The sequence below is a fragment of the Numenius arquata genome, chromosome 6 (genome assembly GCF_964106895.1).
Source record: "Numenius arquata chromosome 6, bNumArq3.hap1.1, whole genome shotgun sequence".
Classification (NCBI taxonomy): Eukaryota; Metazoa; Chordata; class Aves; order Charadriiformes; family Scolopacidae; genus Numenius; species Numenius arquata.
In genome coordinates this window covers 43,494,750-43,509,889 of record NC_133581.1, presented here as the reverse complement: position 1 = coordinate 43,509,889, position 15,140 = coordinate 43,494,750, and the positions used below count along the sequence as shown (strand labels likewise).

The window sequence follows — 15,140 nt, the reverse complement described above, 5'->3', positions numbered from 1 at the left end:
TATAATTTTTCCTTTGTCAGCCTTGCAACCATTTGTTCTCAATGATACCCTCTTCTCCAAAAAGCAATTCCCTGCTCCTCTCTGCCTTCCCTTCAGACATCCTCTTAGCAGCTCTCAAAAATCTGCTGAACTGTGTTCATTCTATTTAGCTTGAAGACAAAAATGTTTGCAGACTCTCATTGCTGGAGTAGCTATTGAAATTCCTTTCAGTAAAACCTAATGAGAAGCTTTATCCAAACTCACTCATGTACTGACATCTTGCTTCATCCAGTTCTTCCATGACTTAAAAGATTTTTCTACTGTCACATCTTGTTTTGAAAATGGATATTGCTGAACTTGCTAGACAGTAAAATCAGATTGACTGTGCCATTAGACTGGGCGTTCTCTTAATTTCCATTGATTGAAGCCCTTCTTAATGTCTTTTCTAGTTACTCTTTTCTTTTCACAGCTTCACCTAAGCACTGAAATGCAATCAGCTTCAAAGTTCATGTGTCAAAATAACAGCAAAGACAATTCAGATATTTCATTATTAAATGTTAGGGTCATGCACAAGCTGCATAAGGGCAAATTAAGCTGCAATTATTATTTCTTTTTTTTTTCAAATCATGTGAAGCTTCTTTTTACTCACTTGTCACTCCAAGGTCCATTCCATTCCACCTGCCCCCAGGGGTTTCTCAGTCTTACCAGACGGAGTTTTTTCCCTTTAAATGTTGTCTAATTGAAAAAGAAGGCAACAAGAATAGGCTGAGAGTAGGTTCAAAAGGAAACATTCTGCCTGCCAAACCGCTGATACCAGCTGCGCCAGTGATGGTGTTTTACTGGGCCATCGCCCAGCCTGACCTGCTTGGGGTGAATGCAGGAAGGCTGTAAGACCAGAAAGTGGCTGGCTGTGGCTACCTTTGCCCAAGCACACCATGGCAGAATACCTGTTTCCCTAGAAAGCCAGAACCTGGACAGGTTTGTTATTCTACAAAGCTTTCATTATTTAAATATAAATTTCATTTCCTTAGCTCATAAATTGTTTTGCTTTCCCTTCACCCCCGTAGCTTTGCTGACATGGATGGTGCTGGACCAGTAGCTACTCATAGCTGGAGGAAAGGGACCGTACATACCTCTTCCACGGCAGTGACAGAGTAGGCATGGCCTTTGACAAGCCCGCAAGACATCCGAGTTTCGTACTGCATTGGCACTATGGTCTGTTTGACACAAGATAAAAATGTGTAAGAGTCACACGAGCTCAGCTGGCTGCTGTGAGGCAGGTGTTGCCACCCAGGGCTTTGGGAGGGAGGATGACACTGTTTAGGTGAGAGAGGGCTTTGTCTTTATTCTCTTCTTTGCATTTGCCAAGGTGGCCTAACTCAGTGCCCGCAGAATTAATGTTGTTGGATAGAAAGGAGTGAAGCATGAACTTAGAAAAGCAAAATGTTAATAATATCAATTGGAAAGGACATTTTGTGATTTACTTTTTACCTTTGTGTAGGCTACTGCTTTTTGCACTCGGAACACACTTTGAGTATATATACATAGGATGCTTAATCAAAATGGTCAGATTTTCTATTAGTAGGACTATTCAGCCCTTTCTTGAGATAGTACGTTCTGGTATGGCTCAGTAAGGTTATTACATATTAACTGGAAACATAAGAGCAGATCAAGACCTAGAAGAATACTTCTGTCTTTACGCATGGCTGCAATCTTATCACAATGACGCTAAAGCACCCTATTTAATACACTGTTCCTATGAACTTTACTATTTTCTTTTTAATTTCTTGTGGAGATGTGCATTTTATTCCATAATTGTTAAAATCCTTATGTTTGAATTTTTTTCCAGCTGACATTCAGGAAGGGCGTAGCTTTCTTCAGCAGTGTGTGCTCAGGTGTAAATACATTTGCTGTCCTGGTAATTGACTGTTAGTGTGTCTGACAGATTTTTGTTTGCAAATCTCGGAATGGATGGTCTTTATCTGGGAGATAAAGAACTGAGAGGAAGATGGGGAAGTGCACACGGTTCACTGTGTTTGTAGGAGAGATCACTGCGAACAGTGGGGATGGAAGGCCCTGCTACGCACATGTGGACTATATGCGAAACTTCCCCTCTTCCATTATGTCTGTCACTGAGAGGTGACCGCAAGGCTCTGCCAGTAACTCTGCCACCCCTTTTTGAGGGCATGAGAAAGGCAGGGCTGGAAATGAAGAATTATTAAGGTCACACAGATACTTTCTCAGCTTGCACAGGGAGGATCTCGTCCAAGTATTTCCTGGCTGTCACAATTATTTTCTTTTATTTCCCTTCTGCTTCTCTTTCTTCTCTTTCTTTCTCCTGTTTCTATATTTTTTTATGCCTATAATTTCATATCTATTTCCTTTTTTCTTCATTTCTGCTCAGGTTGTCACCATCATTACTTATCAGAACCCCTTTCTCTCTTTTGTTTAAGAATATTAACTTCTGCTGGTGCCCTGGGCCACTTCTCTAAAGTGCTTCTGCAGTGTGCACTAGCTGCCTCTATCCATCAAGAGTCATGATTATTTTTTTTCTGGTGATGGCTCAGGAGTGTGTAATAACCAGCAGCAAAACGGCTGCCAGAGCAGCAACTATACAGAGTTTTCCAAACTTCTTTGAGCAGACAGTCACTGGGGAGGAAATTCTCCCCAAAACATGGGTGATTTGGGTAGCTGTGCTTGCAAAACAAGGCAGTTGAACTGGGCTTTCCCGAAGAGTTACACCATTTCAGTCTTTTAGGAAGACTAAATATGGATGTCAAAAGAGCAAAAACCAGCTATTTCTGCTGCAAATGCAGAAGACGGTTTGCGCAACCAAAAGTTTTAGATGGTGTAATTGGGGTGGGTGTTGGGTGTTTTTTCTCTCTGTAAAGTGAGAGATGTAATTTCATTGTCATGGAAATGCAGGTCCCTAAAGGGCAAGGCATGACAGCTGCCTGACAGAGAGAAGAAGAAAACAGTGTGTCCCTCTACGGATTCAGAAGCCTTTACGTTTCCCAATATGGGATTTTCCTTTCACGGTTTTAACATCCCTCTATTTTGCTATACACTAAAGTATGCTGGAGTTACTTTGTAGTTTATCATGCATGTAAATCTCTACATGTTTTTCATTTCCATAATTTTCATTTATACATTTTAAATGCATAAATGATCCTAAAGGCAGTAATCTAAAGGAACAATCCAGGAGCAGAGTCCCTTCTGTTGGTAGGCAGAGCTCCATAGCACTCTGTCTCAAAATAAGTTCCCCAAGAGCTTTTGTGCCTGGGGTGAGAGCTGTGCAGAGCTTGCCTTTTATTTCTCTTACACCACACCACACCCCACTTGGGGATCTTGTTCCATTCTTGTATTTTAATTTTCTCGCTTTCTCTGTACTTTGCAACTGAGGTACTTTATAAAATCCACTAATCGTGTCCTGTTCCCAAATACAATAACCAGTGTGCCACTTTGACATATTTGATGTGATTTTGCTCTCTGTTTCTACTGTACAGGTAATATCTGGAAATTATAAGCCTTTGCCACAAGCCAACAGCCCTTGGCCTCAGTATCAGCAAAGTCCTCTAGTATCAGTCGCTGTGTTTGAAAGGACTGAAATCCTTTAATACATATGTCAAATAGCATCCATAAGAACAGGTCTTTAGCCTTGGGATAACTCAGTGAAGTCAAATAAGGATTTAAAAGTGTAGATGATATGTTCCTCTAACTATTCTGTCTGTAAATAAAAGCCCTCTGAAGTCAACGCTTCTGGATACATACTTACCCAGGCTGGCCTCTCGTCTGTTCCTTGGTAGTCTACAGTGGAGTGAGTCATCTGCGCGTTTTCTAGATTCTTCACCATTCGAGCAATCAGTTCCCCAATGTCGCTTCGAGGAGCTGATCCGTAGGAAAAGCCCAGGTTATCCTGGTACAGAGAATGCGAGAAAAGTGTCAGGCAGAAACATGAGGCAGGGAGAGAGAAGAGAAATTATACAAGATGGATGAGTGGTAAAAGGCAGCATAGATAACTTCTCTCTCATTATATGCTAGATGGTCCATACTTATCCACAGTGGTTGATACCACTGCTTGTTCTTCTGCCTTTACTGCAACTTCATACTTCATAACTGAAGCTAGTTTTGTTACTTTCAATTTTAAGTTAACCACAGTAAATTAAGACAATTTAAGACTATGTTGGCAATTGAAGGGTTGATATCGCAAGCATTTGCACACTTAGCTCATTTGATGTGAAGATTTGTATCTTAACAGAGTTGCGGCACCCCCTTACTAACCTGGGCGAGGGCACTGAGGTTGGGGGGTGCTGGTTTTGCTGATCGCACCCCTTCTCCCTACCTCCACGTTCTGCTTCGTTTTGTTTCCGTTTTGGCGTTTGCTGTTTGCTAATGGTTGGTGTCTACTGCACATGACTCTGTCTCCTAATGGGTGGTGTCTAGTGGACATGACTCCATCTCCTAGAAATGGATGTCTGCTATATGGACTAAACCAAGCAGTCCCAAAAGGTGGCATGTATTTAATTATGGATGAAGAGGTCCCTCTCCTCTACCCGTTCTTATGGCTCATCTGCAAAGTTCATACAGACTCACATCAATGGAGCTGGCCATGAGGGATCCTCTGTCAATGGCATGCTTCATGATTTTATAGATATCTTTAGGGGCATCCTTTATCTCATAGAACTCTGTGACTCCTCCGGTGAAGTCCTCCATGGCTTCGGTTGTGTTGCCTCCTTTCAAAGCTTCATATGACCCGTGGAGTCTTGGGAAGAGAAAATAAAAATAAGACACCTACCTATATATTTATACTTAGCGCGCGTGTGTGTATAAATGAAGATATGTAAACACACGTACTACGAAAACCCACAAACTGTGACTCTCAAGTTAAAAGTTTTAAAACATGCCACCTGCATACATTAAAAAAAAAAAAAAGAAAAAGATGTTGAGAATCAAATGTAGACCTCTGAGTAGCAAAATGCTCTAGAAAATATGCTTTACCCCATCCCCAATTCAGAGTCATGAAAATCTATAGAAAAAGGCACTGGTATGTTCAGAGGCTCTCTACATGCTCATTGTAGGCCCTGTACATATTGGTTTAACCACCTCCCAGGCCAAAGCCTCAGTGGGGAGCCCGTCACAGTCCAGTGGGTCATTTTACTTTGCGTAGGCCTTTTCCAGGAGGGCACTCCAGAACTCGTTGCGCTGGGAGGACTTGGTAAAGACCAGCTGGTTGTTGTATGTGGGTAAGCAGTCATCGATGACGACGTCCACCCAGTCTCCATAGCGCCAGAACTGAATAAAGGCAAACAGAAAAAAAAAAAAACCCAGTGTTGACTTGGTGTAGGGAGGGCAAACCTGGCTGAAAAGCCAGGCTGAGAGAGGAGAAATGTGGAAATTAACTGCTTCGTAATGTGGCAAAAAGTGATGGCATTGGGAGGGAGGCAGTTGGACTGAATTCCTCTGGGCAACACTTGTGGACCACTGAGAGGTCCCTTAGGGAAGGCAAGGGAATTACGGAGAACAGTCAATCTTTTCCGAATAAGCGTTTCTTCAGTAACTTGTTTTTGACAGAGACCAGCTGCTTGTGGGCCTAAAAATAGATGCTCTTGCCAGCTACCCATGTGTCTGTGATGGCTGTAGGGCCACATCTGAGCAGCCAGGCAGGACTGGGCACCTGTTGCGATCCCTTACATGTAGGACATGGCAACTGGCAAATGCTCCGTTGGTGGATTAATGCTCCCTAATTGCCTGTATGGGCTGACCCTTCTGTGGCTGCCCTGTTGGAAGAGTTTAGGGTGAGGCAATTCAATCCCTCTTCCTTCCCTGCCATCACTCACGCTTCCAAAGGGCAGAAAAGTGAAAGGAAAGAGCGCACTGAGAGCTCAGCTCTCTCTTGGGTAAATAGAGTTCCATCTGCCTCCCGCTAGACGAAGGGACTCACCTGGAAGTGAAAGATGCCAGCGTAGTTTTGTATAAAGGACTGGTCGTGTGGTATAACCCTGCAGAGCAGCTTTTTATTCAGTGTCAGGCAGGCAATGGCAGCTAGGAACCAGCAGTCTCCTGTAAATGAGCAGAAGTAGCAGACAACATGAAGGGACAGAGAAACTAGAATCAAAGGGAAAACCAGAGATACTGTCAAGTGACACATTAATTCTCAGTGGAGCATTTCATCATAGCCTTTCAGGAGAGTGCTCTTCTCCATGTGTTCTGCAGACTTCAGCACTTTATTTATTTGTGCTCTGGAAATGCTCATTGGCATCATTCATAGCTAGGTGCACACCTGTTAAATAGATGTTCCCTGTAATTTAGAAAAAGCCTAAGATCTGATGAGCACTGTTGCCTGTGTTAAAATTTCCCTGTCCCACATGAACTCCTATCTAAATTCCCACGTTACTTTTCCTTCCAAGCTTAGGACAGAGACCAGCTGAGAAATAACTCTCTCCCAGGTGGAGCTCTGTACAGCTGCGCTCAGTCTCGCGTTTCCATGTTTTGCTCTCAGGATAACCCACTGTCCCAACCATTGTTCTGTGGGGTCTTTTTCCTGCTTCATTGCTCTGATGCATTTTCCTCTTTTTGAATCTGTGTTTGCACTGTTGCAAGCGCTGTCCCCTTTAGCTCTTTTCAGTTCCTCCTTCAGACTCTTGCACAAGCTTGCTGCCTCTATAGGAGCTCTGGGAAAGTGACTTTATCCCGTAGTACTTCTGTGTTCAGCAAAGGATGCCTCAACCCTTAATTAAAACCTCCTAGCTGCTACTCTAAGAGAGACTATAGAGTAAGCTTGCCTGAGCAGCGCGGATTAGTTGAGTGAGAGACTTATACGACACAGTGAAAACTATATCTGCATGCAGTGAGTTGTAAAAGAAATTTATGAAACTGGTGGAGTGATAAAACATAGAAATACATGTATGGGTATATTTTGGAAAGCCAACTCTATACACAGTTTCTTGCTGGCAGCTGGTGTAGTGCTATGTTTTGGATTCGGGATGAGAATAGTATTGGTAGCGCACTAAAGTTTGTGGGTGTTGCTGAGCAGTCAAGGCCACTTCTGCTCCTCACACTGTCCCACCAGTGAGCAGGCTGGGGGTGCACAAACAGTTGTGAGGGGACACAGCTGGGACAGCTGACCCCAGCTGACCAAAGGGATATTCCATACCATATCGTGTCACACTCAGTATATAAAGCCAGGGGAAGAAGAAGAAAGGTGGGCGCATTCCGAGTTATGGTGTTTGTCTTCCCAAGTAACCGTTACATGTGATGGAGCCCTGCTTTCCTGGAGATGGCTGAACACTTGCCTGCCAACAGGAAGTAGTGAATGAATCCCTTGTTTTGCTTTGCTTGCATGCATGGCTTTAGCTTTACTTATTAAACTTTTCTTTATCTCAACCCATGAGTTTTCTCACTCTTTTACTCTTCTGATTCTCTCCCCAATCCCACCGGGGGGCAGTGAGTGAGCGACTGCGTGATGCATAGTTGCTGGCTGGGGTTAAACCGTGACAGTTACCCCTTAGGAAGGATGTGGGGTCAACTGTGAACTGGAGCTTTCTAAACTATCCGATGTTTGGCAGAACTCAAAAAGGTGAAGAATGCTGTGAGTAGCTGGGGAAGGAATGGAAGACAAAAGAGAGAACATAAATTCATTTGTGTCCACAGTTTGGAAACTGTGAAGTTCTGGTCACCTAAAAAGAAAGACAATGGGGTTTTTTGTTCGTTTGTTTTTAAAAAAAAATACTGGGAAGGTGAGGACAGTCACAAGCACAGAACAACTCTTAAATGAAAAGATTAACACACGTTAGGATGCATTAGCTTAGGAAGAAGGTCACAGGTGAAGTTATAAAACCATAAAAGACATGGCAAAGCTGAGTGGGGAATGACTGTACGGAGCAGTGCAGGTGAGGGCCACGTGGATGACTGTTGCAGAGACATCACTTGTACCTAAGTAGCAGCTCTGTGTATCAGGGTCTCTTTGAGCATCTAAGCTTAAGTTCTTCAATATAGGGGTTGTCCCTGAGTACAAGGCAGGCTTAGCTGGAGGCCTTCAGAAGATCCTGCATGGAAATAATAGGACTAAATACCTGAGAAAATACAACAGTAGCTGATTAGATTTTTCTCTCAGTCAAGCAACTCCTTCTCTTTACCTCTCATCTTAACTCATTTTGTTCATCCTCAAATCCTGAGAGAAAGGGCCAAGCGGTGCTTTGTAACATATTCATGATATTAGTTCATGAAAAGCAAAACACCCTGCAAAGTGTCTTTCTCTTAAAGTTCTTCCCTAGGTTGCTACTAGGCAGGCATCAATGATTTGCTATATAGAGCAGGAATCAGTAGATGTGTAGTGATAGACTGAAACATAGGATTTCAAATATCACTTTGGAAGCAAAAGAAAATTAAGTGAGAGCTAAGCTCTGATGCAGACTTTAACAAGCAGAGGATTGAAGTAAGAATTTCATACCTAATTCTCCTTGGCAGATATCTGTTCTGTTGGCTCCACCAATGATAAACCGTGGATTCTCGCAGATTTCCTGCAAAATATAAACAGATGGATGAGCAGAAAAAACATGCATTATAATGCCTGTTTGCCACAGAAATAAAAAGCATTTCTTTTTGTTTTCCTGTAGGATAGTTTGTGATTATCAAAATCTCTTGCAGTTTTCAGCGGCAGAGTTTCATTATGGAAATGTTTTAGAGTCTGGATGTTCCAGACTTCAGGCAGAGCTTTGTCCGTGTGTCTACAGGGTTTAATAGCCTGGGGGGCTCCTTCTTTACAGTTAAAATGGGGAGAATAGGGAAAAATATTTTTTCTATACAATGAAAAAATAAACATTGGAGGAGAGAGGAGGGCAGGTAGGTGGAAAGAATATCAGGGGACCAGAGTAAAGTCTTTAAAAATGACTGCAGGTTTAAGGTGTCCAATTTGCAGTAACTAATATGCTGAGGTATTAATAGGGTTGGTGAGCACATTTCATTAGGAATGAACCCCAGTAATACTCCTCCTTGAAATTTGCCCAGTATCTGGTGTTTAATTCTCAGGAATAATCAATTGCTGGTTAAGAGATTTTATTCTTTTGCTCATGTTGCAGTATTTAATTGCCAATGCTGTATTCAGAAATGTAATAGCTATCATCTGTCTCCAAAGACAGGAAGCTCTTCTTTTGCCCTGCACTTAGGATGTAATTATGTAAAAATGTATTAGGTTTGTCAGTATTTACACTAGTACAGAATGGGCACAAGATGCTGTACAGGCATAAATAATTAAGAAATTTCTGTAGGGAAGGAAGAACCATGCAGAAACTACCAGTAAATGGAGGTGGGACTATTACAGGGTTACACAGAACCTCCTCCGTATAGGACAAAGAACTACAGGGTATAGGAAAGCCAAGGGAAGAAGTAGGTACAACCTGTCCTACAGAGGAAAAAAAAGTCCCTGCTTCGTACCATCACTCATACTTGAATGCTTGGTATGGTGAAGAAAAAGAAGACACTGAAGTTTTGGACCCATCCCTTGTGAGAGTAAGATACTGCAACCTAAGGACCACTTCACTAAGCAGCTGCAAATACAGAAGAAGACTAAGTATAGTCCAGGAACCAAATTTGCTGGAAGACAGGAGGGCTGGAGTGGGAAGGAGAAAGAGAAAGCAACTGGCAATTGTTTGTATGGCAGCACAGGCAGCTGATGCTACCTCTGCGGTCTAAAGCTTTTTTTCCCCACGTCATCAGCGCAGACCTGGATTTTTCCAGACTCATGTTTCAGGTCTAGTAGTTTCACTTGGCTTGAGCCCACTTTTTTGCTCCTTCAGAGTAATCAGCAGATTTGCTTTGATGTAAGTATTTGGATTAGTCATATAGCCAGAGAGACCAGCTTCCGGCTCCCCCCAGCAGTCACCTTATTCTTCTTGAGGGAGGGAAGGAAGGGACTGTCCTGTTATTTTGGGCCTTGGTCAGCTGTCCTGGGGTCCAGTTCTGCCAAGGCAGCTGTTTGAGATGCCTTCATGCTTTTCTCCACCCACTTGCTCTGTTGAAAATATTCTTCCTCGCATTGCTGTGGTGCTCTCCCAAAAACTAACTGTGAGATGCCAGGTTTTCATATTGTATTTTTTTCAGCCTCTATTGCTGTATTTTAGCTTGATCCTGCTCCTATTGATGTAACAAGCTTTAGAATCCAGCATGCTGTGTTTTAGATGAAGGTAGTTAGATTATGTGTAAGCATTTCCAAACATTAAATGTACAGGATTATTGTTCCTCGGAGCAATTTATTGCGTCTTTTGCTCGTTTGCTTTGGAGGATGGTTGGTAAAGGAATGTGGAGGAGGGAATCGTACAGTTGTATGAACTGATTTAGCTATAACAGAAATGCTTTTCTTGCATTTCTTTATGGTGGCCAGGTGTATTTAGTATGCTGTGGATATGCTTTTAATATCGTATTACTCTAGTTCATCTCCAGCTGTGCTAGTTGTGCTGAGCACAGCCAAAGTTACAGGGAAAGCTTTCAAGGTCTTCCAAGGCTGAGGAAAAGCACTCAGTCAGGAGAATGAGATGACCTGGTGCTCAAGATGCAGGTGTCAGGTCTGTCCTTCCAGTCTCCCTGGTTGAGCAAGCGATTGCTCTTCATGTCTCTGGTCAAGTTATCACAGAGAATCCCAATAGGCTGCACTTCGTCGATGCAATGATTCATCCGGAAAGAGTCTCCTCTGACCTGAGTGCCTCAGACTGCCTTGGTACTATCCAAAGGACCCGTGTTTTCACTGGGTTCATTCAGTTTGGACTGTAACTTCATTGCAAAGAGCTAAAGTTACAGCAAAGGAGTCAGAGAATCCCAGGAAAAACCCATTAGTAGTGCGTGCTGCTTTCTGGGCAGAGGGTACTTATGAGTCAGTTGGAAGAGAGCACTGGAAAATGCAAAGGCAGCAACTAAAAATGGCATTGGACCTTTGTTATACTTTCTTTAGCTTTACTTCTGTGTCAGGAAAAATCCTCCAGTCAGCTTATACTGTTGCAGCACAAGGCATTCATTCCTTTAAAAACCTGCTGTTAAACTATGGCATTCTAAGTAAATTCCCTCAACTGATTGATCCTATCAAGTAGCGGAAGCATCTTCTTTGGCTTGCCTAAGACAATCTGTAGAACTCCAAAACCCATGTGTTAATGAGTGGCTCAGAGAGATATGTTTGGGATAGAGACCCTGAAGTCTGCCCTTCTTTGGGAAGAACCTTCCCAAAACCAAACGCTCGGTCTGTGCATGCTCAGATACATTAGACAAGTGTGAGGTGACATTGTGCGTCTTCTTTACTCTGCTTTCTCATACGCGCTCCAGCAGTCTGTCTGCCCAGGGTGCTGGCACTCACCCACCCTCCTGCTGTATCGCTTTCCTCTCTGCAGAAATAAGGGAAACCCATCCCTTTAAGACGATTGACTTGTGGCTGCATCGAACTCATTCTCACACGTTTCCAGGAGCTGATGCAGCCGTGGCGACGGCGAAGGAATGGCAGAGCACACGTGCACAGGGCATGGCAGATGGGGGAGTCATGTTGCTCCCCCCACGTTGCTCATGCTGTTGTTGTGACAGCGGCACAAGGCCTTCCCCTGCGTCTGTAACAGCCACCCGCAAGAGCTCCTGGGCTTTCGCTCTTCAGTAACGTTCCTGTGGTTAGTGTTTTCTGTCACCACTGACTTTGCCATCGAAGCACAGAGCTGGGTGTTGAGGAAGTATGGCCAATCTAGAAGAGGCAGCCAAAACCCACCAGAGAAAAGGAGCTGGGTGAGCTCCTCAGAAGCACGTCCTCGCTGCCGGACAGCAGGGGCCGAGGCAGCGTCCCAGGGGCTGCTGCACCAGCGGGGAGCAGCCACCCAGTAGGAATGACAGGGAAAGAGGAGAACTCCTCCTGTAGTAAGACAGGGAATCAATTGGGAATTAGGAATTAATCCTCTGCCTGTGAGAGAGACTCAGGGTGGGAAATAAGAGGAAGGCAGGCTAGGGAATGCCCATAAGGTAGGGAAAATAAATGGAATAAGCAGGTAGAAGTGGGTCCTCACAGTGATTACAATACGTTCATGGTAAGTGGATGATATGCCGAACAACATTTGCAAGTTGGCTAAGCAACGTTGGGAACAACCAACTGAACAAAAGCATGTTTCAGACCATAACCTGTCCTTTTATTTCGACAGATTAGGAAGCCAGCAGAATGCTAAAGTAAAGTTCTAAGTGAAATAAGGTAATGTCTAAAAATTAAGCCTCAGCAAACCCAACAACTTGTAGCAGAACGAGGAGAATTCTTCTTTGGCAATTTCAGACAAGAAAATCCTTAGCGAATCATGAAAGAAGAAAATTAAATTCCATATTTCTTTGTCTACATATTTCATTCCATCTCTTATTTTTTCATTTTTGTTTACTGTATTTTAGTCATTGTATACACACTCTCTGAGCTTCCACAGCCCTAGCTAGTTATCTTCCAGGAGAGTTCTAAGGAAATACATTTTCAGCTTATTTGCACTGCCTCCCCTGACACACGCTTTCTGCAAAAATGTAAGCTCAGGGTGAATACTTCCATTTAGAGAAAGTAAAAGGCACTCAGCAAACATGTTACTTACACGTGGTCTTTTCCATTCGAACTTGATGGGGATTTTCTGGCTGTAGAAGAGGGAGGATTCATTCGGTGGGAAATCAGGATCTTCATAGAGAATGTTTTTCTCCAGGCACTTCTTGTGAAGCTCCTCATAGGTCTTCTCCTTCACGCTGATAATGGGCTGGTTGCGACTTATAATGGCAGAATAAATCCCCCCTGTGCCCCCACCTGCACCTTCAGTTGTAGTGCTAACAGCAGCGCTGGGAACTGACCCAGAACCTGTCTGCTGAGCCACCGTGGCATTTATGGCGGTCGGCATGGGAATCAGGCTTAAAGCAAATGTTGAAAGAAAGCAAAATCTTGCGAACTGGAAGGAAATTTGAGAAAAGAGGAAGTTGCTGTGTAAACCGCTTTTTCTATCTGTTGAAAGTCTCCCAGTCAAATTTGCAAGCGACAAAATTCCATGTGGTTAAGCACGTCGTGCATCCTCTCAGAGGGCAGTATTTTGTCGTAAGAAATTGGAATTTATTCCTTGATGTGGAAGAGGATAATCTGTTGGCTAACTCCCGTGCCTGAGTTGTAGTGTCTACAGCATGTGTGTGTGCCTGTCCTGTGCGTATAAACGTCCAAAGGGACAAGCTTTAACCCGTAAAATCTAAAAATAACTACAGGCAAAGAGTGAGAGAGAGGGAAAGTGAGAGGGAGGGGGTTAGTGAGATGGTGTCAATCTTCTGCGCAGCTCGTGCCAAGGCCAGGCATATTCCGGGGATAGGCTCCGTGTGCAGGCTGACTCCTGGAGCAAGCAGCTTGTCTTTTCCGTAAGTAGAAAGAACGGTGAAACTGGAAGCTAAACTCCCACTAGTTTGGGAACATACTTATGAAGTACTGCCAGCCAATAAACCAGTCCTGACAGTCCTGAAGGCAGAACTGTTGTACTCGACTTCTTGTTTTTACCCTTTGCTGCAGAAAAGATACACAGAGATTTTTACTAGCGGTGCTGAAAACACACTCCTAATGGTGAAAACGGTAATTATTTGATGCTGTTGAGGTCAGGTCATTACCTGCCGGCTGGGTTTGGCTCCTCTAGAGAGCAACTCACCAGCACTAAGATCTACCTGGTGATAGCTACTTCGCATGTAAAAGGCACCTTTTCATATAGGGGGCCCAGTGTGGAAACTGGGACATTCTGTGTGTATGAGGATGTACCAATCTTACAGGAGATGTCTGACTTTGCCCATTTATTTTGTCATACAACAGTACAACAGTGGGATAAGGGACAAATTCACAGCCTCTGTGAAAAATCTAAACATATGTTGCTCTTCTCTATAACTCAGTTCTTTAAAAGGTGACATTGTTTGTGTCACGAAAAGCCCCCTGACACCTTGATTTTTCTTTGATTGGGAAGTCTTAAATCACACGATGACATCAGTGTTATTTTTGCCCTAATGACACTCGTCTCTGGACTCTGGCTCTTGTGCTCATTGCTGACCTTCTGCCCTAGTACTATGGTGTTTTCCAAAGCACCGATTCTTTTTTCTTTCTCAGCCATTTGCTTGGTTTATACATTTCAAATCAATAGTACAATGCACAATCTCTACACCTCATTAAAAAAACCTCAACTAGGGGAACATTTAAAGAAGGTAATTTAGTTGGCAAGCTTGACTACCCTCTGGGAGTATTAATTCTCAGTCTTCTAATGGCGGCCAAATCTTTTTATCACGAATGCAAGCCTTGCACCAACGGGGCAACCAGAAAGGACAGATTCAAGTGTTCGTGGAAACTGGAATGCAGTTGCTTCAGGGTGGATTGTCCAGATGCAGAATTGATGACTTCCTTTCATCTAAATGTAATGAGGATTGCAGGGCTCATATTTGACATGACTTTGCAGGACAGCTTGGCAGAGCCGTGTGTCACTCTTTCCAGGATATTTCAAGAGCAATGCAAGTAGTGTGATGCAAGGGCCTCTCACTGCACAGCGTCAGCAAAAATGCTCATTTTGGAGCCCGTGCGTATGTTCTTTCCTTCATGTTCTCCCTTCTTGCCCAGTACAAAAATTCATCTGTTATGTCTTGTACACAGAGCTCCGTTTCAGGAAGAATGTCAGTAGCTGCTGGGGAGGATCAAGTGAAGGATTAACAGTCGTTTTATTTTTATTTTTTTCTTGGGATGGTCAGCAAGCGTCAGGGTATGTCCTACTGCTCCAGCTAACAGTTCAGCCAGTGCCCGCACAGGGAATGGCAGGTGGACACACGCTTCCCACTTCTAACCCAGTGTTGCTCTTTATGGATGTTCAGGAGTATTATGTGGTTATACCTGTTCAAAAAACAGCTCGTCCTTTTCTTATTTTTTACTGGACGGATGTTTTTGCTATGCAGGTCTTCTTTGTGAGAAACAGTAGTTGCTAGTAAAAGACAAATGGTGTCTTTAAAGAAACTCAAGTTACCATAGAGAAGAATGGATGTGCTGTTTGCTACAAACAGCAAAATAAACCCTTTGGAATTAAACTACCTTTTACAATGGAATATTTGCAAGCCGAAGTACCCCAATACCTGACCTGTTCAGACAGAGAAAAAGTGAAATACATGGATGATAATCTTTCTATTTC

General features: G+C 43.3%; 1 protein-coding gene across 5 annotated transcripts in view; it reads right to left on the bottom strand.

The window, feature by feature from the left end:
• The window catches only part of CAPN3 (calpain 3), a 28,298-nt gene extending 15,444 nt beyond the window's left edge, over positions 1 to 12,854 (bottom strand). For 4 of the 5 annotated variants that reach the window (XM_074149606.1, XM_074149607.1, XM_074149608.1 and 1 more), the window contains exons 1-8: positions 12,561 to 12,854; positions 8,429 to 8,498; positions 5,921 to 6,039; positions 5,138 to 5,271; positions 4,573 to 4,741; positions 3,755 to 3,895; positions 1,113 to 1,196; positions 629 to 714 (exon numbers count right to left, since the gene is read on the bottom strand). In XM_074149606.1, the coding sequence (XP_074005707.1) occupies positions 629 to 714; positions 1,113 to 1,196; positions 3,755 to 3,895; positions 4,573 to 4,741; positions 5,138 to 5,271; positions 5,921 to 6,039; positions 8,429 to 8,498; positions 12,561 to 12,854 (1,097 nt within the window). The remainder of the gene's footprint in view (positions 1 to 628; positions 715 to 1,112; positions 1,197 to 3,754; positions 3,896 to 4,572; positions 4,742 to 5,137; positions 5,272 to 5,920; positions 6,040 to 8,428; positions 8,499 to 12,560) is intronic. The other variant, XM_074149610.1, reaches the window with a different exon arrangement.
• Positions 12,855 to 15,140: the final 2,286 nt, after the last annotated feature.